Here is a 23,315-nt window from a genome sequence, read left to right on the forward strand (position 1 = left end):
GACCTTTGTGCCCTCTGCTGTTACAACCTGGGCCAGTGCTGCTGTCTCCCAGATGTTCATATGCTACTGCAGTTTGTGAGCAAGCTTGAACGCACACACAGAAAAGGAAAAGCTGTCGGAACTCTAGATTGCAACACAGCCAGGGACACTGATCTCAGTGAGCTTAAGCGCATGCAAATCTGTGCTGCATTGAGGCATTTGGGAAAGTGGGTACTAGTCCTTACTACAGCTGGGGGCACCAGCCAGCTCTTTTGCGATGGAAGCACTTCCTAGCTTCATCTGCAAAACCTAGGCTTCCGCTAAGCATTTGATTAAAAACACCACCTCCTTCTGAGCAACTTGTCAATAACACAGCTGAACAGGTCCACAGGAGTGCCATTTAAGGCTTCTTATACTCAGCACTAAATGCAAATAATGCTCTGGGCCAAGGAAAGGTCAAGAAACTCTTTCTACCTGCATCTGTTCTGCATGTTGAGCACACTTCCACGATTTATGTTTCTTGTAAGGGAGGAGATCTGCAGGCACCTGAAACAACACATGCAACCCGCCCCCGCCCCCCGTCTACAGCATTTCCTTCTTTCATTAGACTTGCTATGGAGCTTAGAACTGCACTTTACTCGCCACTGTGTCTATCTGCCCACCCACACAACTCCCTAGAAGCCCAACGGTGCTGCTGCTTCCCCTTGGACTTCCAAATGAATTATTTGCATAGCTTTCACTAAGGTTCTTCCAACAACTGCTATCAGCATTGGTCATCCTGCCAAGGCTGTGGTTTACAGACACCGGTAACATGTACTCTGGAAGAGTGAAAATATTAAAACACCCAGGACCCAGGCGCTACTAAGCCCCCAAACAAACCTGCGGTTTGCAACGTTACATATGGGGAAGAGGGTTTTAGGGTTTGTGTTATTACAGAGAACCTACGCTAGATTTTAGCCAGACACCCCCTCTATTGTTAGGAAGAGCTCTCAAGCGAGCACCGCTAAGTAATGCATAGTAGAGTTGCTTTTAAAAAAGGGGAGAAGAAGTTCATTAATGTTTGGCCTTTTGCTTTTCCTACGTCGACTCATGGCTTCGATTTCCCTGCGCTCTCTTGCGGCGTCCCTTCTCTCGGCCGGAAGCGTTGGCTCAGCTCCTTGGTGAACACGGCGCAGCAAGATTTCTAAACACAAGGAAAGGCAGAGAGAATGATAGTGCTGTTTTTTTTTCCCCTTCCCCTTAAGGATGGGAAAATATGTGCCCCTCCAGATATTGCTGGTCTCCCAACTCGCATCATCTCTGACCATTAGGCCTGCTGATCGGGGCTGGAAATCCATTGAGACCTTGGAGAGCCTTCACAGACTCTTCACACCAACCTTCACTGAAGCACCACCTCAAAGAGTTTAAATGTAAATCAGAAATTCCACACGTGCATTACTTTTTCTTTTCTTTTGGTAAACCATTAAGTTTCTAGTACAAGAAAAGTGGGCTATGATACATTGCTGTGTCGCGATCAGCTAACTGTGAACATCTGTAAAGTTAGAGGGAAGGGCAGTGGGACAACAGGAGGCTGGGAGGCCTGTCAATTAGAAACTGCTGATTTCCTTTACAAACTCTCATTAAGGTTTGCTGAGCAGTTGGAGGTGATTGATGGTGGTACAAAAACGGTTCGTAATGAACATTTCGCAAGGGAACCCCACAATTGGCAAAAGAGCGTCCTGCAGGAAATCTCTTTTTAAAAAAAAAAAAAAAAGGAGAAGAAGAAAAGTCGCAATGTTCCCTAATGAGCACCTTCATTGGAAATAAAAACGCAGCGGCAGGTCAGTTCACATGACCCTTAGCGTGTGATGGAATGTTGTTTTTCTGGGTATGTGGCAAGCACTGAAAGCCTCGCAGGAAACAGTGTGAGAGCAACAGATCAATGCACATCTTTGTGCATTGTGTGACTTAGCTGAAACACTGCGGGAATTCGGTAGAGTGGGGTGATGAGGAGGGGCAGTTAGCTCAGGGGTAAAATGGCATGTTTTGCATGAGCAAGCCACCAGGTGTAATCCCTGCCATCTTGTCAAAAGCAATATCAGATAGGAAGGCTGGGAAACGCCCAGGGGAGATCAGAGGGGTCACTCCTGAGCTGGAAGGTAGTCTTTCCCCCACATGTTGCTTGTGGCACAAAGCATCCTACTATGGATGTGAACCAAGCACCAGGAGCACTGGGAAATTTTGCTTTCCTAGTGGTAGGGAGTTTTGGGGAAATCAGATTTACCAGTGCTCCCGGCACTTGTCTCATTGAGTCAGGTGATCTGCTCACAACAGCAGCACTACTGCCATGCAAATATATGTTCTTAAAAAACAAAAACAAGTTACATTTGGGAGTTAGAGGTAGAGCTTGTGTCTGAAAAAGTTGAAGATTTCCTGCTCTAGAACCTGCCCCCAAATGCTCGATAACACACAAGGACTTCTCACCTGTCCAGTTGAGGGGTTCCTGAAGTTAAAATGAAATTTCTGGAAAATGTGCTGGGAAGGATATTAGTAAAGGATCCAGTTTAAAAGCATCCTTTAAACTTTGTTTAAAATAGAGGAAATCTACAGAAGACCCCCCAGGTCAATTCCAGCCCTCTGAGGCAGCTGTGTGGTACCTTTGGCCCTCCAGGCATTGCTGAACCGCAACTCCCATCATCCCTGCCCATGCTTGATGGGAGTTGTTCAGGAACATCTCCTGGAAGCCCCCCAGGGGTTTAAATTATTCAGTTTCTTTCAAGGCAAGGGGAAAACCTATTGGCCACCCATAGGTAACCCTGCAAATATACAGAGCCCCTGACCACATCCTAATGGATGATAAGCATTGCACTGATATTCAGTGCAAGAAATCCAGCGTGCAACTCACCTTCTCCTGATCTGCAGTGTGCCGGCTCTTTTTGGATAGCTCAACCACAGCGATGACCATTCCCAAGGCAAGGCCCAGGGCAAGGAAGAGGAAGATCCCTCCCAGCGCTTGAGGCTTCAGCGGGCTCCACTTGTCGTGATCTTCATCGGAGCAGCTGCTCTCCCACCACTTGCTCTTGAGGTAGTCGAGATCGCCAGATTCTCCGAGCTTCAAGATGGCCACGGACAGTTCGTTAGTCCAGGGGGATCCTAGGAGTGGACACGGATTAATAGAAGGGTCATCACGTCTTGGCTTAACCCAGGGATAGCTCACCTGGTGCCTCCTCCTGACTCTTAATTCCCATCACCCCTGACCTGATGGGAATCCAGCAACATCTGCAGGCACCATTTAGGCCAGCCCAGCCTTTTACAGGCAAAGCTTAGAAGATGGCTACGTGCACCCAAACGTCAGGCTAGAAACTAGATAAGGTATACGTCCTATCAGTCTGCTCTCCCACTCACACAAAGATTTTAGATGTAGCATCAACAACCACCGTTCCAAGAAAATCTCAAGCGCTTTGTTCGGCAAGCATAAAAGGATGGCTGCTCCTTTTCAGAGTTTGTGGCACACTTCTAGTCTAGCCGTGTGCAACCCTTGGTTCCAACTCTTGGAACACAAGGTGGCTTTGTCACAGGTTGTCTAGCTCTAAGGTGCTTCAAAACTGGCTCTGTTGAGCAGCTTTGCTTCCTTGACCATGCCTTGGCAGGCTACTAGTCCTGAGTACTGTGGACATCTGCTTGAAAATGCCAGCTGTGATGGCCATCACAAGGCTGAGCAATGCGGTCTGGGATTTTGCCTTCAGGTCATTTCCTAACACTCCCATACCTATTGCCCCACAGCTGTTATAGCCCTATTACTCCCAGCTTCCACACTTTATGTTCCTTCCATGTCACATTTGATTTTCATGATACAAATTCCCCACTATTTGAGATAGGGGGTGGGTGGGGCGGAAGAGAGGTTTTGGAAACAGAGTAAGCAATGCAAAGTCAATAATAAAATGCAACACTTGTTTAGTTTGCATTCATTACCCTAAACCCATTATTTCCCCCCCCCTTAGGTTTCGGTTTATTTAATCTCCAGAAAAAACGCTCTTCAATGTTCAACTACTAGCCATAGACCTCGCGACTGGTTTTACCAGGTATTGCCCCCAAACTTTTTTTCCAAATTATCCTCGTGCTACTTTTATAAAAAGTGAAAGCAGAACCGGGATGAAGAACTCGGTGTCATTTTCTACGCAGTACTGGAAGTGCAAGACCCAACTCCAATGCCACAAAACACAGAACAAGCCTTGGGTTTTATGTCAATTATTCATTTACGCTGGGTGATAAGCCAAAGGGTGGGGGCAAGAAGGGGAGAAAAAAAGATGGCGAAAAAGCCCAATTCTGTACTTAAATGGTTAGAAGGTGTCAAGCAGACAACAAGCTAACTCTCTACAACCACTTCATCACTTTTGCCAAGCCTCCTTTGACATCCAGAAGGTTGACTATAGCTCAGCAAAAAAAAGGCCAGCCACCCTTAGAATATCTCCTGGTGTTCCATTAAGATTCCAATGTGTTCCAATTAGAGCTTGAAGCAGATACAAATAAAGTGCAGGTGTTGATGTTTTCAGCATTTGATGGGCTTTGTCATCGATGGGCAAAGCAAAATTGTGGTTCTCCAGAGGGCAGGACCTGAACCAACAAACTCCAGTTACATGGAAGGGGTTTTTAACTAAGCATCAGGAAGAACTTCCTGGCAGTATGAAAAGTGTTTGACCGTGGAACAGACTGCCATAAGAACATAAGAAAAGCCATGCTAGATCAAGCCAGTGGTCCAACTAGTCCAGCATCCTGTTCTCACAGATGCCTCTGAGATGCCTGCAAACAGGACCTGAGTGCAATAGCAACTCTCCCCACTTAGGATTCCCAGCATTCAGAGGGCTGTTGCCTCCAACAGTAGAAGCAGAGATTATGCTTCTTGGAAGATGGAAGTCCCCTCTAGATATTGGTTGGGCTCCAGTTCCCATCAGTCCAGCCAGCAGGGTCAACAGTCAGGAATGGTAGAGGGGTTGTAGTCCAACAACATTTAGAGGGCAGCCTGTGGTAGACACTCCTTCGCTACATATTTCAAAGTAGGGACTGGAAGGTCACCCAAAGACTGGGTAGGCAAATGCCAAAGAAATGGGACACACTGCAAGAACAAAAGTCAGAATCACTGCTGAAGACGGTTGAGGAACCCCTAGCACACAGGGCAAATGTGGATCTCCAAGCCTTGCTATCAGGCCCTTGGATTCCCCCCAAGCTATACCTCTTTTTTAGCAACATCCTTTACCAGCCCTGACTCACACCCTTCTTGAGTGTTTTGGCCTGGCTGGAATGTGTCCTTGAACTCTGATTGTGCCTCTTGCTTGCCTGGAAAGGGAACAGAAATGTGTATGTGTGTGGGTAAAACTAGCCTACTCTAGAAAGGGAACATTTTGCTTTGCCCACTAAGGCCTCTGGCACCACTTGCCACTAACATGTGGCCCCTGGAAGGTTGCTCAGGAGGGAATGTGGCCCTCTGTCTGAAAAAGATGCCCTAGCCCTGCCTTAAGACAGTCAGGTTGCGATCTGAAACATCTCAGGTCCAATTCTTGGTTCTTGGTGGCTTACCTTTTGGTGTGGCGATGCCAAACCCCCTTGCCCCTATGACCTCTGGAGAGCGGATCAGGTTGCAGTGCTGGGCCACAGCAAGGTCTTGAGAGATGGACTCTCCAATGAAAGCATAATTCGAATCCAGCACGCGCTGAACTGCCTCCTGGTAGCTCTTTGCGTAAGCGGTGTCCTTCTTCTTGTTCATGGACTCATAGACCAGCTGCTGGATCGGGTTCTTGGAGTTCTGCAGCCACAACAGGATCACATTAGGAAGGGCTTCCTGGATAGCTCAGTTGGTTAGAGCATGGTGGTGATAACGCCAAGGTCGCAAGTTTGATCCCCATATGGGACAGCTGCATATTCATTCCTGCATTGCAGGGGGTTGCACCAGACGTTCCCCAGGGCCTCTTCCAAATCTACAATTCTATGTGTGGTGGCCTGGGATTTGGAGTTGGATGCTGAACCTGAGGGATCCCAGCCTGCACAGGATTCCCCGCCTCCAGAACCAGCTGAGCCGGGGCTGGGGCATGAGCCTGAAGGGTCCTCACCTGTGCTGGATCCTCAGCTGCAGGCACCAGCTGAGTCTGCTCTGGCTCCTGAGGTAATGAAGAACCCATTGCCTGCAGGTGCTCCACTCTCAGCCCCGTCAGAGGAAGCGGAGGTTGCCTCTGGGTCTGGTAACCCTCCAGCCTCTCCTGAGCTGCAGAGGCTCAGGGCAGAGAGGCGGAGGGAACTAAGTTCCTGCAGGAGGAGTGCTCACTTCCAGGCCAGAAGAGGCGAGTCACCTGTCGACCGGGGCCGCCCTATGCCTTGGGGCAGATAAAAGCCAGCCAGCCCCAGTCCCAAGTTATGGAAGCAACATTGTTGGCCGCCAGTTCCTGCCTGAACCATGCCCTGCACCCAGCCTCAGCTTTTACGGTCTGCCTCCATATTGCTCCTTCGACCTCGGACTGGACTTGGACCTCGCCTCTTGATCTACCCACGGGACCAGCACACTATGATTCTATGAAAAAGAGCTGCCATTTACACAAGCATGTACTGAGCAGTTCGCACAAGCGTGTCAATTGCGTGTGCAAACAAGCTTTTGTAATTCGAAGAAGCCACAGGGTATTCGATAATGTCAGGGGTCGCCAAGGCACCCATGCATACAATGGTACCATTTAGGTGTTCCCCTGGCACCCACAGACCCCAATTCCTGCCCCACTTGATCACGAGGTGATGCAGAAAGTTACCTTCTGTTCTCTTGAAAATTACACAGAGCCAAAGGACGACTTTGGAAGAGTCTTTCCTACTTCCCCTTTCAGCTCTACATGCTTTTTGAGGCTACAGTTATTTATACTTTTACCCAGATCCCCAGGGAAAAGCGAGCAGGTGCAAATTGGCACCCCTGTGCTATGAAGAGCATGCATGGGACTCACAAAGAAATGGGGCCCACCAGATGTCTGAGATTTTAATTCTGATGAATTGACCTGGATGGGCCAGTCCACCACAAGTGGTTTGCTGAGTCTAGGTGCGCCGACTTGAATAAAATATATGGGGGAGGGGCAGGTGAGCCCCATCCTGCATAACCAATCACATGACATGGCGCATGCACACCATTTGAATGGCAATGCCCGTCAACTTTTTTGGGGGGAGACCCAGCCATTTTATTGGGGGGGGGCAGAGGGAGCTGAGCCCCTAGGAGTTGGCTCCTACGTCTGAGACCAACCATATACCCTCCTCCTACAAAATGACATTCCATTTTTCATTGTTCATTTGCTTAGTCCATTTATATAGTGCCATTAATGGGCACGACTCTCCACAGAGTAAAATAAGGAGCCACAAAAGGTAAAGAAGAAAACAAGTAACAGCAACATGTTACCATGATAAATTGTGTTGGGGGGTGCATAGACGAGTGGAAGGAGCCCTTCAAAGGATCAGTGTGCACTGATGGGTAAAAAAGCAGCCCTCTTGATTCCCAAATGTATTCCAGTTTAGAACCTGTGAAGAGCATTGCTGGATGAGGCCAAAGGCCCATCTAGTCTAGCATCCAGTTCCCATTTTGGCCAACCAGTTGCCCCACTGGGAAGCCTGTCACCAGGACCTGAGTGCAACAGCACTCATGATTTCCAGAAACTTGTATCCTACACCAAGGTTTCCCAGACTTGGGCCTCCAGCTGTTTTTGGACTACAGGTCCCATCATCCCTAGCTGGCAGGACCAGTGGTCAGGGATGATGCTGGAGACCCAAAAAGAGCTGGAGACTCAAATTTGGGAAATCTTGTTCTATACCAGGCATAGGCAACCTTGGCCCTCCAGCTGTTTTGGGACTACAATTCCCATCATCCCTGATCACTGGTTCTGTTAGCTAGGGATGATGGGAGTTGTAGTCCCAAAACATCTGGAGGGCCGAGGTTGCCTATGGCTGTTCTATACCAACAGCATTTGGTATAGAGTCCACCAAGGTTTCCATACAACTGGTTTTTGCTGTCTTACCCCAGGCTGATATCCCTGGCAGCCAAACATAGCCAAGCCCACCTTGAAATACTGGAGTGTCGAAGAGCTTTCCATGGTCCCAAACTCCAGATGCCCCTGCTTCACCAGGTCTTCAAAGGTCTGGATGGAGACCTGCTCAGAGCCCGACTCCAAAACAAAGCTGAAGCCAGCGATGTACGCGGTCAGTAGCACAATGCTGAACAGCCACCAGATGGCAGAAATTACCCGTACGGAGAGAGACTTGGGTTGGGGCACGGTACCTGCAGGGAGGAAGCAAGAGGGTGGGAGCATCGGAAAGCACATCAGAAGTGCTTAAACATCCAAGGGAAGTGAATGCTGGAAGATTTGGGACAGCCAAAAGAAAGGACTTCTTCATGCACAGTTGGAACTATGGGACTTTGGAGAATCTCCCAGTGCCTCTCTTGATATGGCCTACCTTGCAAAGTGAACGCCCCCACTCCAAACCACAGGCTGTTCATGAGCGTGAAGCTGGTCTCTTCGTTTCCATCCCATTCGCAAGGGCTCATTCTGGAGGGGGGAGGCAGAAAGGTAAGACAGTCATTCACCTGCCCCTGGTGGACACATGGATGACAACACAGGAGCACACAAGCTGTGTGCGTCTTGCAAAAGAGAACAGGTGGTTCCTTTTCTTTTCAGATGAAAAAGGCTGTTCCTAGACTATGGGTTTGTGCAGCATTCAGGAGCAAGGAAAGTGAGGAGCTTCACACACCCCCAAACTCTGCTGGAGCCCAGCAGTGACTGGTGCCCACTGGATGCAATAGGGCAGAAGGCCCAGCAGTGGGCGGAGTCAGAATCAAGGACAGGTACAGCCACAGCCAATGGCAGGCGAAAGGAACTAAACTATGGAACTCACCCCCACAGCCACCAATTTGGATGGCTTTATAAGAGGTGGGCAGAACGATCCAGCAGGCTTGATTTATTTCCTATATCTTTTGCCTCCATCCTACTCCTCCCTGTTAGGCAAAATTGAGACTAAGGAGGAAGCCAGGAAGCCTCTTTGGACTGGCTGTGAGTAAGAAGGATCAGCTGGTGAGGGGCAGGCTGCAGTTGGTGGAGCAGGGCCCCATGAGCCTGAATGGGCCATCTTCCTCTGTGACAGCCATTTTTTCCACTTAAAATTACCCTCTCTGTGGGCAACTGCAGGTGGAAAAGCACCTTTGGGGAGGGCAGTTGTTACCAGAGAAGGGAAAAATTTAATCACCCATCCCAGTAAAATGTATCACCTTCTGCATCTGTTTTTCATTTTGGTTTTTTTAAGTATTTCATGAAACATGAAATATACAACTCTGCACTAGATTACCGAAAGGTGGACCAAGCAATAAATAAAACAAAGCTGTGAACTTTTGGCTCATCTTTTGGGATATAGACAGTCTATCCCAAAACAGGTTAGAAAAATACATAACCATGCACACATCAGGTGGAGATGTGTGGTAAAAATCACTGAGATTTCCTGCATCTGCCAATATGTTTGGGCTATGGTGTGCTTTAATACACATACTGTGGTAAAACATCCCAGCTGTTGTTGCTGCTTTTATTTACGTTATATGCCTCTTCTGTCAACCTGAGAGGAGAATTTCACCACACATTCCTCAGATGAAGGTTTGTGGTAAAAAAAATAAATCACTAATAATATTATTTAATGAATCCATTGATGTGTCTGGGCTTTGTGAGGCACATGCAGTAAATTATCAAGGCTGTGGGGTTGGGGGGGTCACCTGCTTCTACCAACCTCAGAAGAGAATTTTGCCCCATTTCCCTCAGCTGAAGATGTGTGGTAAAAAACTGGTAATATTTTGTATCTCTGCCCATATGTCTGGCTATCATGTTTTTGCATATATGTACTGTGCTTAATAATAAGTCACTTTACTCATAATAATGACTCAAAGCATCTTACAAGCACAACTATCACTATTTTTTTAAAAAAAAGAAAAGGGGGGACATCTGCTTCTTCCTTTCTATCATCTGGAAGAGAGAAGAGACATTTCACCTGGCAGCGAGGAACAAGCAAAGGCTGGAGAACAGGTAAGCCACCAGGATGCCACACCAGGTCTCCTTGCTGAAGGGGGTCAAGAAATGGAAGAGGGAAGCCTCCTCAAGGGAAGTGTCCTTCTCAAGCAAGATCCCGATTCCTGTGTACAGGAAAGGTTGGGTGAAGTCAACGACATCCTCTCTCACCGATGTGATGGTCAACGGAGCAACCGCCAGGTCAGCTTCCTACCGAAAGGGTAGAGAGAGGTGGCAAAGGTCTGTTTCTCATACAATGCCATTAGACTCCACACACATGCACAGAGCTCTGTTCCCCATCTTCGTTCCCAGTTGATAGCTGTGCATTTCAGTTTCCCAAAGTAGAATCATGACACTGAGAATGGGGGTCCAACAAATTGGGATTTTCAGCCCTCAGGGTTGGGGGGGGGAGGATCCACCCATGCATGTGTCATTTGATCCTAAATATTTGGGATACTTAAAAAAAAAAAAATTGAGCGGCATTCGATGCATTCCTTCCATCAGTGCAAAGTATTTTGCCTGCACAACAGAGCCTCCCCTCTGTTGAATGGTCTCTTTAAATTTGAAGGTTCATTATTGTTCCGCAAGATGTGTATGTCTTGAAGGGCCAGAGCAAATAACGTGGCCTAGTTTTACAGCTGGTGCTGTTAAGGTGTGGTAATTAAGCTGTTGTGTATAGTATATAAAGAGCAGCACCTAGCTCTCTCAGTCCCTGGGGGGATGGGTTGGTGGTTGGGTCATGCTTACTGATATATTATAATTAATGTAAAAGGGGTTTTGTTATTAAAATCTAGCTAAAGTTATTTTTGCGTTCCTTGTAATGTGTGGTCTCCCCAGCACGCCTTCTGCAGCTCAACTAATCTACAAATAGCCAACACCCTCTCTATGCCTTTCCCTCTCCTAAATTTGTTCAGGGTCCTCCCCACCCTCCATCCTCCAGAGTAGATTTGGGGAGGGTGCGGGGAACACACAGGGAGAGGAGAGGAGAGGAGAGGGAGAGTAAGTTATGCAAATGGAAATCCTTGCACTAACCGAACGAGTGTATCAGAGACAGCCTGTATATTCCCAGAAGAAGATCTAGAACTTTTAACAAATCTGTTAAAAGCAGCAAAAGTCTGCATTGCAAAGAAATTGTGGGGAGGGGGAATCAAGTAATACCCCAACAATATTAAGACCAGATTAACAAATTCTAGTTTATCGTAACAGAAATGTGGAATCGCCATCCAAATAGCTTTATTGGAATACGGTCTCTGTTACATACTGGAATGACAAACATCAAGAAAATATCCACTCGTGGAATGTTTTTAGCATTGCGGCAGTTATGTAAGCATAAACTGCGTCTGTGGCAAAACTAGAAATCTTTTCTTTTAGTAAATATTTTCTAATAAGAGAGACAGCAGATTGGCAGGGGGGCAGAGCCAGTTGCAAGATTGCATGGCTCCCCAAGAGTTATACATGTAGAAGACACACATGTACAAGTCCAAATCTGCAACTGTGGTGCTAGAGGTCAGAGATTCTAATGCAAAATGAATGGCTGGCAGAAGTAAACAACAGCCTTGTCAAAAATGACCTGCTCCTGGAGAAACGCTGCCCACCAGTATAGGCCATAGTTCTTCAACCAGCGGGTCAGGACCCACGTGCGGGTGGTGAGGCCTTGCCGGGTGGGTCATAGCATAGCTGCTGCCGCCATATTGGACTCCAGTTAAGACTGATCAAACCCAAGTTGTCTGGGCTAGAACATGTTCATCTGATGATGTTTTCCTTTTATCAATTTCCACGAGTGCTGCAAAGTGGCAGTAGTCTTTTTCAACAGGAAAGATGCACAACACACACACTCAGCAGAAAGCTTACCTTCCTCACAATCTCTCCGATCATCCCAGACCAGTTTCCTCCAGAACTCAGCGCTCCATACCTCCCGTCCTTGACGATGCCCACTTTGTACTTGAAGTGAAGCATTTTGGAGAGCTTCTCCAGCAGGTCAATGCAGTAGCCCTCGAGCTCTGCGCCTTTGGCCATCACATAAGGCTTTTCCTATGGACAAGGCAAGGAGAACCTAGCTAACAAGGCATGTCTGCACATGGTTGCATTGACCAAGGCCCCAATATGTGAAAGAAAGAACCACCAAAGACCACAGGCAGAGCTTCATGGGTCAACCTAAACTCAGCTGCCTGCGAGGTGCTGCCAAGTTTTCATCAGCTATAAGACAAGCTTGCTGGATCAAGCCAATGGCCCAACTTAGTCCAGCACCTTGTTCTTACAATGGCCAACCAGATGCCTGCAGAAAGCCCAAAAACCAGACATATGAGAATCCTCTGGAAAAACAATCTCTCAAAGGACCTGTTGATGGCATTTTACCATTGCACTGTGGAGAGCGTACTAACTTATGGTCTGTGTGTGTGGTTTGGGAGCTGCACGGCCAGGGAAAAAACAATGCTATCCAGGGTTGTAAAGACTGCAGAGAGAATAATTGGGTGCACTCTTCCCACCTTAGATCAAATCTATGCTGCCAGGTGCCATAAGAAAGCAGCAGAGATAGCACAGGATAGTACGCACCCCGGAAATGATCTCTTTCAGTTTCTGCCTTCTGGAAGAAGGTATAAGGTTATAAAGGCCGTTTCTATGCAAATGCAATTCTGGTTCTAAATGCAGCATAAGGGGTCTCTATAGTACAGTGTATTTTAAAATGGGGTTTTAGAGTTTTTAGGGGTTTTTGAATGTTTTATGTAGTTTTTATGTAGTTTTGTGGTAGTTTTATGTAGTTTTTATGTAGTTTTATGTAGTTTTTCAATTTCATTGTTCTGCATGGGACAATGACAATAAAGATATCATGTGCAACAGCACTCTGCCAACCTGGGATTTCCAGCAACGGGTATTTGGGGGCAATCGAACTCAGCTACATTAGTAAAGAGAAGAAAAAAAACACTTTTGATATGCTTTATAACACCACAACACTGTGGAGTCCCATCTTTTGCAAAAGTTGCCAAGCCGCCTTACCAGGATGGTTGTGACATAGAACATTGGGTAGTCCTTCCCGCCTTCCCCAGCAGAGGCGGAGTCCTGCAAACGAAATCATTTGTTTACTACTACTAATAATAATAAAATAATTTTTATACCCCGCCCTTCCTGGTTCAAAAACTGGGCTCAGGGCGGCTAACGACAAATTTAAAACACTTAATTGTAAAAGCAGCATAAAATACAGTATGAAAACATGAATAACAATAAAATTCAAAGGTCAGAAATCAATTTAGAGAAAATCTATCTACTAAGCGTTAGATAATCCCCAGGGCTAGCTGGCTGAATTAGTCCTACTTGGGCCAGCGAGGAGGCCAGGGGAGAATTAGCTGTGGGGTCTCAGAGAGGGTGATCTTCATAAAAGAGGAGGGGGGGGAAGAGAAGGGAAATAAAAGATCAGGCTGAATTCAAACTAAAGGCCAGGCAGAATAGCTCTGCCTTACAGGCCCGATGGAAGAAGGTTAAATCCTGAAGCAGTGGCGTAGCGTGGGGGGTGCAGGGGGGGCCGGCCGCACCGGGCGCAACATCTGGGGGTTAGGGTTAGGGGGCGCAAATCCACGGGTTAGGGGGCGCAAATCCACGGGTTAGGGGGCGCAAATTACTTGCCTTGCCCCGGGTGCTGACAACCCACGCTACACCACTGTCCTGAAGGGCCCTAGTCTCATGGGACAGAGCATTCCACCAGGTCGGAGCCTGGCCCTGGTGGAGGATAGTCTGACTTCCTTAGGGCCCAGGACCTCTAAACTATGCTTATTCATGGACTGTAAGGTCCTCTGTGGGGCATACCAGGAGAGGCAGTCCCTTAAATATGAGGATTTAAATAGGAATAGGCCATTGGAACAGTGAAGAAAGCTGCACGCACACAGCACTGTTCGAAACTCCAAGATCAGAAAGGTCATTGGTTCTTCTTACATCAAACATGAGCAAGGCTATGGGCACCACCATTAGACTTGGACAAGACTTGCATCTCTTTCTGTTAATACATGGGACCATCCCTCCCGCCCCACAGGATAACCTGGCTCACATTGGTTATCACCATTAGAGGTTATGAGTATTAAAAAGATAAATATGAGCGGGAGATGGATAACATATGAGAAACTATTAAAAAAGGAAGGGAATAAGTGGAAATTGAAACCATATGAAGAAATAAAAGAATATGTTAAGGATTGGCTGCATTATTTTCAGTTAAATGAAATGTTTAAAAAAGAGGTTTTAGAGAGGGGAGATTCTGAAAAAGAATCTAGATTTCAACAAGAAATCTTAAACAATGAAGTGAAAATTTTATCTAAAATGTATAAAATATTGCTGGAATGGAATACTGTGGACGAAGAGGTTAAATCTGTTATGATTAGTTGGGCTAGAGATTTCGGATATAATATTGAATTTGAGAAATGGACTAAATTATGGAAGGATGGGTTAAAGTTTACAGCTTGTACAACGATTAAGGAAAATGTTATGAAGATGTTATATAGATGGTATATAACACCAGTAAAACTGGGTAAAATGTATAAAGTGTGTAATAAATGTTGGAAGTGTAAGGAGACAGAAGGAACATTTTACCATATGTGGTGGGAATGTAAGAAGGTAAAAAGCTTCTGGGAGATGATCTATAATGAGTTAAAGAAAATGCTGAAATATACTTTTGTTAAAAAAACAGAAGCTCTCTTGTTGGGAATACTGGATAATGAAATTAGTAAAAAAGATGTGAAATTAGTTTTGTATGCAGTAACAGCAGCCAGAATTTTGCTGGCACAGAAATGGAAACAGGAAGAGATGCCCATGAAAGAAGAATGGAGGATGAAACTGATGGAATACACAGAAATGGACAGATTGACGGGGAGAATTAGGAACCAACGTGACCAGAGATTCTCCGAGGACTGGAAAAAATTTACAGAGTATATAAAAAATTTCTGTGATGAGCAAATAACGTTCGTTGGCTTTCAAGAAGCTCTGTGAAATTACTGTTAGAAATATTGTTTAAAAAATATGATGTGGTTAAGAGTATTTGAGTGCAATATAATATTGGGAAATGTGAGACGAGGATAAAAAATAAACGGAAAATTATCAGACAATCTGAGGGAAGTTCTGGAAAAAAGGGTTTAAGTTAAAAATGGATGTATAATTTTGTAAAAATGTTTTTTTATGGAAAATCTAATAAAAAATATTTATTTTTTTAAAAAGGATAACCTGGCTCAGCATCTAACACTGGCGTTCAAATCCATTCCTACCCCAAACAATCCACACGCACCCAAAGGGACAGACACGTACCCTGCTGACAGAATCCCCATCCTCTGCAGCGCCTGTGAATTAAAATAAAACAACAAAGGAACAGTGAACTTATCACATTCTTGCAACCATCAATGGAGGTCTGCCATCCTGCAAGCGGAAGGTCACCAAACTCTGATAATGCCCCTCGCTTGCCTGGGCGGAGGACAGAAAGTGTGCGTAAAAACTTCCCATTGCACCAAGGTGAATGTTGCATTTGATGCCCCGCACATCTTCCCACCTGTGTGCCACTGGCATGTGGCCTCCAGAAGGCTGTCCACAGGGCAGGGCAGCCCCTGAGCTGGAAAAGCTTCCCCCAACTCTGGCCTGAGGAAATCAAATTACCAGCTTGCCTGGCAGAGAGATGAGGACATTCCAGAATCCTGGGGACCAAATCTCCCTCTCTCTCTCTCTCCGCCCCACCCCTCCCGCCTCTCTTTTTATACTGTTTATAGAAAAGGTTCATCAATTTTGCCTCCTCCATCTTGGACTGAACTCTAAATTACGCCTCCTCAAAAGGGGCTTTTACTCACACCACGACAGCTCTCCATGGAGCTACAGAAAGGCTCAAAGGAACCCCCTTGTTCCCATTCAGCGCCCGCTCGTTTGAGCCAGCAGGAGTTCCTTCGGGCTCCTTTTCCGAGACCTGCGCAGGGGCCTTGGACGGGAACAAGTGGCCTCATTGAAGCCTTCAGTACCCCCCACTGTGGGAAGGGGGGGCGCTCAAAGCACCATTGTAGAGAAGAAGAAGAAGAAGAATGCCTCCAAGCTTTTTATTATTTAGTTGTTGCTTTTTTTAAAGAAAAAGGCAACGTCCTGAAAGGAGCCATAAATAATCGCATGGCAGCCATGGCCAAAGTTCGTGACAGGGACATTTGTACAGCGCCCAAATCCAAACGCTGGTCTTTTCTGCTGGGATCCCAGAACAAGCACCGTGGAGAAAGGAGGCGCAAGGTGGCATGTGTGAGCGGAAACCTCACAAAGCAGGAGAAGCCGCAGAGCATAACGCCGTGCGGCTTTCTCGGGGGGGGGGGGCGCTGATATGAAATTATGAGACTGTGCCGCAGGCCATCCTGTGTGTCATATGTCCTGGCCAATTAGGGAGCCGTGTCTGAGAGATCGTAGCCTATCAGGGAGCTTTGCACGAGCAAGGAATGAAGGTGTGATTGATTCAGGGTTGGCCCCCCTCCTATGTGTCCTGTTTTGCCAAGGACTGTCCTGCAAAAGGGAAGGCTGCAGAACATCTGTGTCACGTGACAAAGTTCCCAAGTTCAAGCCCTGGCATCTCCAGATCGGATGAGAGATATGTTGGTCTTACAACTTATTAAAGAGGATGCAGGAGAAGAAAGTGCCCAGGCCAATATACTGCAACCAGCCTGGTCCAAGGAACAGGAACATAGGAAGCAGACTTGTACTGAATCACACCATTTGTCCACATAGCTCAGCACTGCCTACACTGACTGGCAGCAGCTCTCCAGTATTTCAGGCAGAGGTCTCTCTTGCAGTCCTACCTGGAGATGTTGGGGATTGAACCCAGGACCTTGCGCAGGCAAAGCAGGTGCCATAACAATGAGCTACGGCCCTCTCCCCATCTCCCAGTCTCCCTAGCCCCTTCCTGGCAGATCTCCCACCTCTGTTCAAATGTTTTTGGCAAATGCCATCCATCAAACAGCAAGAGGAGCTCCTCTGGGAAGTAAACTCTTGAGCCAAGCGTCAAAAACGTATTTTGGCACACAGAGGAAAACAACAGAGCAGCCTTCTAATTCTGGGAGAATAGCAAACTAAGCTGGACTTTTACCCCTAGAATGGCAGTGTTGTAAATTCTTCAAAGTTCAAACTTCCCAGAGATCTGTGGAGCTGCCAATTATGAAAATTTCCCACAGAACAACTAGATCAAAGTAAAACACTTTGTACCATTTTCACTGCAGCTGCGTGGAAATGAGCTTCGCAAAACCTGCCTCAATAAATCAAAACCTTCTCTCTTGGGGGTGGCAGGGAAGTTAATAAAGATAATTTTGTTAAGGCGATCTGCTCAAAACAGTTATTGAAATCAGATTTTCACTCCCCACCCCACCCCCAAGAAAAAAACCTTTGCTTTCGGCAAGATAAACAACACTTTATATTTGAATTTGCAAACAGAATATCTGAGTCAGTCTTCAAGGTAATTGCTAGGACTTTAAAGCACAGCATATTTTTGTTATTATTCATGTTGGTCATGCATGGGAGCAGGTGGCACTGTGGTCTAAACCACTGAGCCTCTTGGGCTTGCTGATTGGAAGGTCGGTGGTTTGAATCCCAGCGATGGAGTAAGCTCCCGTAGTTTGGTCCCAGCTCCTGCCCACCTAGCAGTTCGAAAGCACGTCAAGTGCAAGTAGATAAATAGGTATCACTCTGGTGGGAAGGTAAACGGTGTTTCTGGTTCGCCAGAAGTGGCTTAGTCATGCTGCCCACATGACCCGGAAGCTGTACGCCGGCTCCCTCGGCCAGTAAAGCAAGATGAGGGCTGCAACTCCAGAGTCAGCCAAGACTGGACCTAATGGTCAGGGGTACCCTTACCTTTTTTAACAATCCAGGGGTCCTTTACCTTTTACCTTTATGGTGAATAGGATCTGAATAATCCACATTTCAAAGCTTCCCTGATTGTGGAAGGTTTCTAACGCACCCTTCACCCTGAGGTGCTAATATTCTGCATGTAGGGAGGTACATTTTCTTCCTTCTTTTGTGCCACAGGGACAGGTATGCGGCCCTCCACCTGCCCTCTGATATGGTATGGCCTCAGGTGTGCTGAGGATTTCCCAAAGACAGCTGGAAGTTTTAAGGAACCCTTTCCTGAATCGTACCATATGGTCCAACATTCTGCTTACAAGGTCAGATATGGAGGCTCCAGGAGCTCAGAAACATAGAAAGCTGCCTTATACCAAGTCAGACCTTTAGTCTATCTAGTTCAGTGTTGCCTACCTTGACAGGCAGCAGCTCTCTCCAGAATTTCAGATGGGACTCTGTCTCTCTCTCAGCCCTGCCTGGCGGGTTGAATCTAGGACCTTCTGCATGCAAAGCAGATGTGCTAACCACTGACTTACAGCCCATCTCTTAAGACGTAGGATGCTGAGTCAGACTAGGATCTGTTGATGCATCTTGTGGCAGGAAATTCCATATGATTAGAGTACATTGAGGTGACGGGCTCTCCTTCATTGGGTGTTTTTGGATGACCATTTGTTTGGGATTCTTTAGCTGCAATTGCCGCATTAAAGGTAAAGGTAAAGGGACCCCTGACCATTAGGTCCAGTCGTGACCTACTCTGGGGTTGTGGCGCTCATCTCGCTTTATTGGCCGAGGGAGCCGGCGTACAGCTTCCGGGTCATGTGGTCAGCATGACTAAGCCGCTTCTGGCGAACCAGAGCAGTGCACGGAAACACCGTTTACCTTCCCACCGGAGTGGTACCTATTTATCTACTTGCACTTCATGCTTTCAAACTGATGGTTGGCAGGAGAATTGCCACATTACCGGGGCTTAATAATAATAATAATAATAATAATAATAATAATAATAATAATTATTAATAATAATATCCCGCCCTCCCCAGCCGAAGCCAGGCTCAGAGCGGCTAACAACAGTAAAATGATACAATATTCTAAAAGCATTTCATTATAAAATCAGTTCAAATCAGATTAATGGCAACCATTGGGCTAGAGTTCTGTGAGGATTGCCAAAGGATGGGGTCAGGCTGTGCCCTGGCCAAAGGCCTGGTGAAACAGCTCTGTCTTGCAGGCCCTGCGGAAAGACGTCAAGTCCCGCAGGGCCCTAGTCTCTTGTGACAGAGCGTTCCACCAGATTGGAGCCACAGCCGAAAAATCCCAGACTCAGTTGAGGCCAGCCTAACCTCTCTATGGCCCGAGACCTTCAAGATGTTTTTGTTTGAAGACCGTAAGGTCCTCCGTGGAACATACCAGGAGAGGCGGTCCCGTAGGTACGAGGGTCCTCGGCCGTATAGGGCTTTAAAGGTTAAAACCAGCACCTTAAACCTGATCCTGTACTCCACCGGGAGCCAGTGCAGCTGGTATAGCACCGGGTGAATGTGATCCTGCTGCGAGGATCCTGTAAGGAGTCTCACTGCAGCATTCTGCACCCGCTGGAGTTTCTGGGTCAGTCTCAAAAGCAGCCCCACGTAGAGTGAGTTACAATAAGTCTGGAAGTGACCGTCAGGTGGATCACAGTGGCTAGGTCAGGGCAAGAGAAGTAAGGAGCCAACTGCTTAGCTTGGCGGAGATGAAAAAATGATGCCTTTGTTATAGCTGCAATCTGCGCCTCCATGGAAAGGGAGGTGTCGAAGATTACACCCAAATTCTTAACAGACAGTGCTGGCACGAATTGCGCCCCCGCAAGAGATGGGAGTTGCCTCCCCAATCCCATATTGTCCTGACCCATCCCAGCTTGGACTAGATGACCCTTAGGATCCCTTCCAACGCTACAATTCTATTACCCATCATGCCTGGCACCTTCCTCTCCTGCACCTCCATTTCAGCTTCTGGCCTTAGCGTGCAACACACAGAGGAGAGGCTTCCGACTGAACCTGAGGCCTTCAGCATCGCAAAGGAAGAGCTTTTGTAAACTGGGTCACAGAATTCAAGAAGAGTTTTCTTTTCTCACCTATCCAGTTCGGTTTCCCCAGCAAAAGCAGAGTGGTGCACACGCCAAAGGCGACTCGGAGGGTTTTGTCCATCAGCTCAACTTCACTGCTACTGATCAGGGGAGCCTCTGTTGGCAGCAAAATGCAAATCAGGCTGTTGCAATTTATTGCACAGGTCTAGGGCATATCTGTTGGTGCAGGGAAAGATAAGCATTGCAGCGGAACGGAATTAAATCTAGGATGCCTCTCCCCCCAAAATAATCCCCATGGAAATCAAGCACCAAGGAAGATGGATCTGGCCTTAGCATTCTCTCTCTCACTCACTCATTTCTAAACGCGGGAAAGTTTTGCGTCTCTATGTTTTGTTAATATTCAGGGAGGGTATTCAGTTGTGGGTCTGAACAGATCTCCAAAGCGATAAAGTCCCAGCAGGACTGTACTACAAGATTCCCCAGCACCCCCAGAATTATGCGAGTCTCTCTTGGGAAATGTCACAGCAGGACGAAGTGATCTGCTGGAAGAAAATTACTTTTGGGAGTTACACAACAGTCCTCTTCCAAAACTATGATCTGTGTAGAAGGAGGGCATGCATTTCAAATGATTTGCACTTGTGTACATGGAGAGAGAGAGAGAGAGAGAGAGAGAGAGAGAGAGAGACTCAGGGAAGCAAGAGAGTTAGAGAAAGAGGCAAAGGTATGGATGGCCAAACCTGTCAATTTCTCTACAGTGGTACCTCGGTTTAAGAACAGCCCTGTTTACGAACTATTCAGTTTATGAACTTTGCAAAACCAGAAGTAGAGTCCCGGCTTGCAAACTTTACATCGGTCTAAGAACGGAAGCCGAGCGGTGGAAGGGCACTGGCGGCAAGAGGCCTGATTAGGGAAAGCACGCCTCAGTTTAAGAATGGTTTCGGTTTAAGAACGAAATTCCAGAACGGGTTAAGTTCGTAAACCAAGGTACCACTGTATTTCCCAGGGTTGTGTCCCATGCTAATCCAACTTAGAGTTGACCCACTGAAGTGTCAGAGGCAAAGTGTTTTTGCATTCCCAGTTTCTGGAAACTGCAAGGAGGGAGTTCCTGTGCTCAGGTCCCATTTGCAGGATTCTCACAGACGCCCAGCTGGCCACTGTGAGAATAGGATGCTGGTCTAGATGGGCCATGTTATTATACCATGGATCTGTTAATTTCAATGGGTCTACTCTGGAACTTAGTTGCATGCAGCCCTTTGTTTCTCATTTTCCAATCTTAAGGTTAGTTCTGCACATGTACACAGCAGTTTGCTATTTTTTTAAATACATATTAAAAAGTCCTCTTGAAGATTCAAAAGCATTTTAGTGTGAATTTCTTCCGATGCACACATTTTTGTATGCAGTTTGCCTAAGACACAGAGTTTTGCAAAGCAATTTTCTCCAGTACAGTGCATTTTTTTGTATTCTACCATCACAAACAGATGTGTTTTTATGCAAAACTTTGATCAGTAACTTGCATTTGTGTACATGTTACATGGCTGGAAAACTATATTGCAGAATCTGGAGAAATGTGATTTTTATTTTTATTTTAAAGAAAAGCATCTGTTTCACTTTTGCATTTCATTTTTCGACATGCAGATTAGGGAAGATCACCTTGAAATGCAAACTTGATCAAATTTACCCCTCCAGCCCTACTGTGTACAGGTGGGGGGGAATGATACTCTACATGTGAAATCTCACAGAGCTTTAAATAATAAGATTGAGGCAATCGGCACACGCGTAAAGTCCAGAAAAATGATCAGACCCTGGGACACTCTGCAAAATGGGGAGGATCCAGGCTCTGCAAGAGATTCCATGAGCTTCAAACCAAACTCAACCCCTCCTTTGCAGATTTCACCTTGACATTTTGCATTGGGTCACATTGGACGGTCACTTTGCTACCCTCAACTGATAACCTGGAGGCCAAATTAATCAGGCTTCCACCGTCCTGTCACACATCCGCCAACCCAATGTAGATTAAAGCACTTATAGGACAACCTGTGCAATGAAGGCACTTCAAGACAACTCCCCACCCCTCATATTCATCCCGATCTGTTTGCGGGAAGATTAGACACCATTGGCTATATAGGAGGCATCCATTCTAAGCTGTTTCCAAGGAGGCTACCCAGCAATTTATTCTTATTGCCCAAAGTCCTCTCTTTCTTGTTTGAGTGTAGCAGGTAAGAATTGTGCAGCCTGCATTTACTAGCTTGTGATCAAATCCTACCCGAATATTGTCACAGCCTCTAACTGAAAGTTTCCTGAGTGAGCATTGAGGCACATCCAAACTCCCTTCCAAGTTTGCATTGAAGATGCACATTTTTAAAATGGAAAATTAGCTGGAACATGAAAGAGTGAAGACAAAAGTCTAGCCCCCTACCAAGAGAAAAGAGATTTGCATGGAATAGAAACTGGGGGGGGGGGGGTGTTGCCAGGCAGAAGAGATTATGTTCTTGCTAAGTTCACAGCATCTGGTGCTGAATGTTTGCAAAGGAAAAAAAAAAAAATTGTGTCCAGGCAGGAAAGAAAAATGAAGGGGGGAATAGAAAAGGCAAGCTGACTTTGTTTCATCTCACTTACAGTTGGCGGCTCCTTTCGGCCCGGGACGGACAGCTCTTCAGCAACAGCAGCCCAGCAAGAAGGAACTGAGGAATGATTGCATAAATCAGCCACACCACAGACCCTCCTGCCCATTTCGGAGGAGGAGGAGCCCCAGTGGGGAGTGAAAAAGTCCAAAAGGGGGGAATGCTGTTTCAGTTCGCAGCTGGGAGAACACTTTGCACGGCGTTTAATTCCCCCATCACTCACACTCAGTTGAGGTCACCTCACTGCATGGTTTAGAAAGAGATGAACGCCCACAGCTGCTCACCCCATAAAGAGGGAATCATAACACATTCCTGTACCTGGGGATGAGGGTTTACCTGGGTTCAGTTTCTTAGTTGCACCGCTTGTTTTCAGTTAATGCTTCTGTCCGACTCCTCCTGCTGCTCTTCAGTCAGTGGTAGAGATTCCAGGTTTCGTTAAGGTCAAATTTACCAGGAAGAAACAGCTAAAAGCGATGACACTGCCTGCTGTTGTTGCCGAAAACATGAAGTATTATCTTGGTGTAGATTGATCACTGGCATGTTAAATTACTACATGCAAGGAGCATTTTATTTTATTTTTTAAAGTGAGGCATGCATCCTTCTGTACCCATATGATTCTCCCACCTCCCCAACACTGATGTTTGGCTTTAATCAGTGATGGGGAAAGAGGGGCTTCCTTCTGCTTACACATTGCCTCATTACCCTAAAAATGCTGCCAAAACCCCTAACGGTTAGTTCAGAAAAGAAGGCTGAGATACATGTGCAATATACAGTACAGGCACCTCTGTTGCTTCAAAGAGTGTG

At 46.5% G+C, this 23,315-nt stretch overlaps 1 protein-coding gene across 1 annotated transcript; it reads right to left on the bottom strand.

Moving 5' to 3' along the window:
* Positions 1 to 870: 870 nt before the first annotated feature.
* On the bottom strand, positions 871 to 22,577 carry LOC309536213 (putative glutamate receptor). Its single transcript, XM_082230201.1, has 11 exons — positions 22,507 to 22,577; positions 19,939 to 20,046; positions 15,294 to 15,325; positions 13,008 to 13,070; positions 11,865 to 12,044; positions 9,997 to 10,223; positions 8,425 to 8,516; positions 8,031 to 8,248; positions 5,533 to 5,758; positions 2,864 to 3,111; positions 871 to 1,162 (listed from the first exon to the last, which is right to left on the bottom strand). Exons 2-11 carry the CDS (start codon positions 20,009 to 20,011, stop codon positions 1,067 to 1,069), a joined length of 1,455 nt encoding a protein of 484 aa, XP_082086327.1. The 5' UTR covers positions 20,012 to 20,046; positions 22,507 to 22,577; the 3' UTR covers positions 871 to 1,066.
* Positions 22,578 to 23,315: the final 738 nt, after the last annotated feature.

The sequence above is a fragment of the Podarcis vaucheri genome (genome assembly GCF_965113315.1).
Source record: "Podarcis vaucheri genome assembly, chromosome: 7".
Taxonomy (NCBI): Eukaryota; Metazoa; Chordata; class Lepidosauria; order Squamata; family Lacertidae; genus Podarcis; species Podarcis vaucheri.

What these genes read in the sequence shown, in the direction of transcription:
- LOC309536213 (XM_082230201.1), bottom strand. Translation starts at nt 20,011, where the DNA reads ATGGACAAAACCCTCCGAGTCGCCTTTGGCGTGTGCACCACTCTGCTT. An exon ending in TGCTTGTTCCTCGCTGCCAG is followed by an intron (nt 8,517 to 9,996) that starts GTGAAATGTCTC and finishes TCCCCCCTCCAG; the next exon opens with AATGAGCCCTTGCGAATGGG. An exon ending in TGGCATCGCCACACCAAAAG is followed by an intron (nt 3,112 to 5,532) that starts GTAAGCCACCAA and finishes GTCCACTCCTAG; the next exon opens with GATCCCCCTGGACTAACGAA.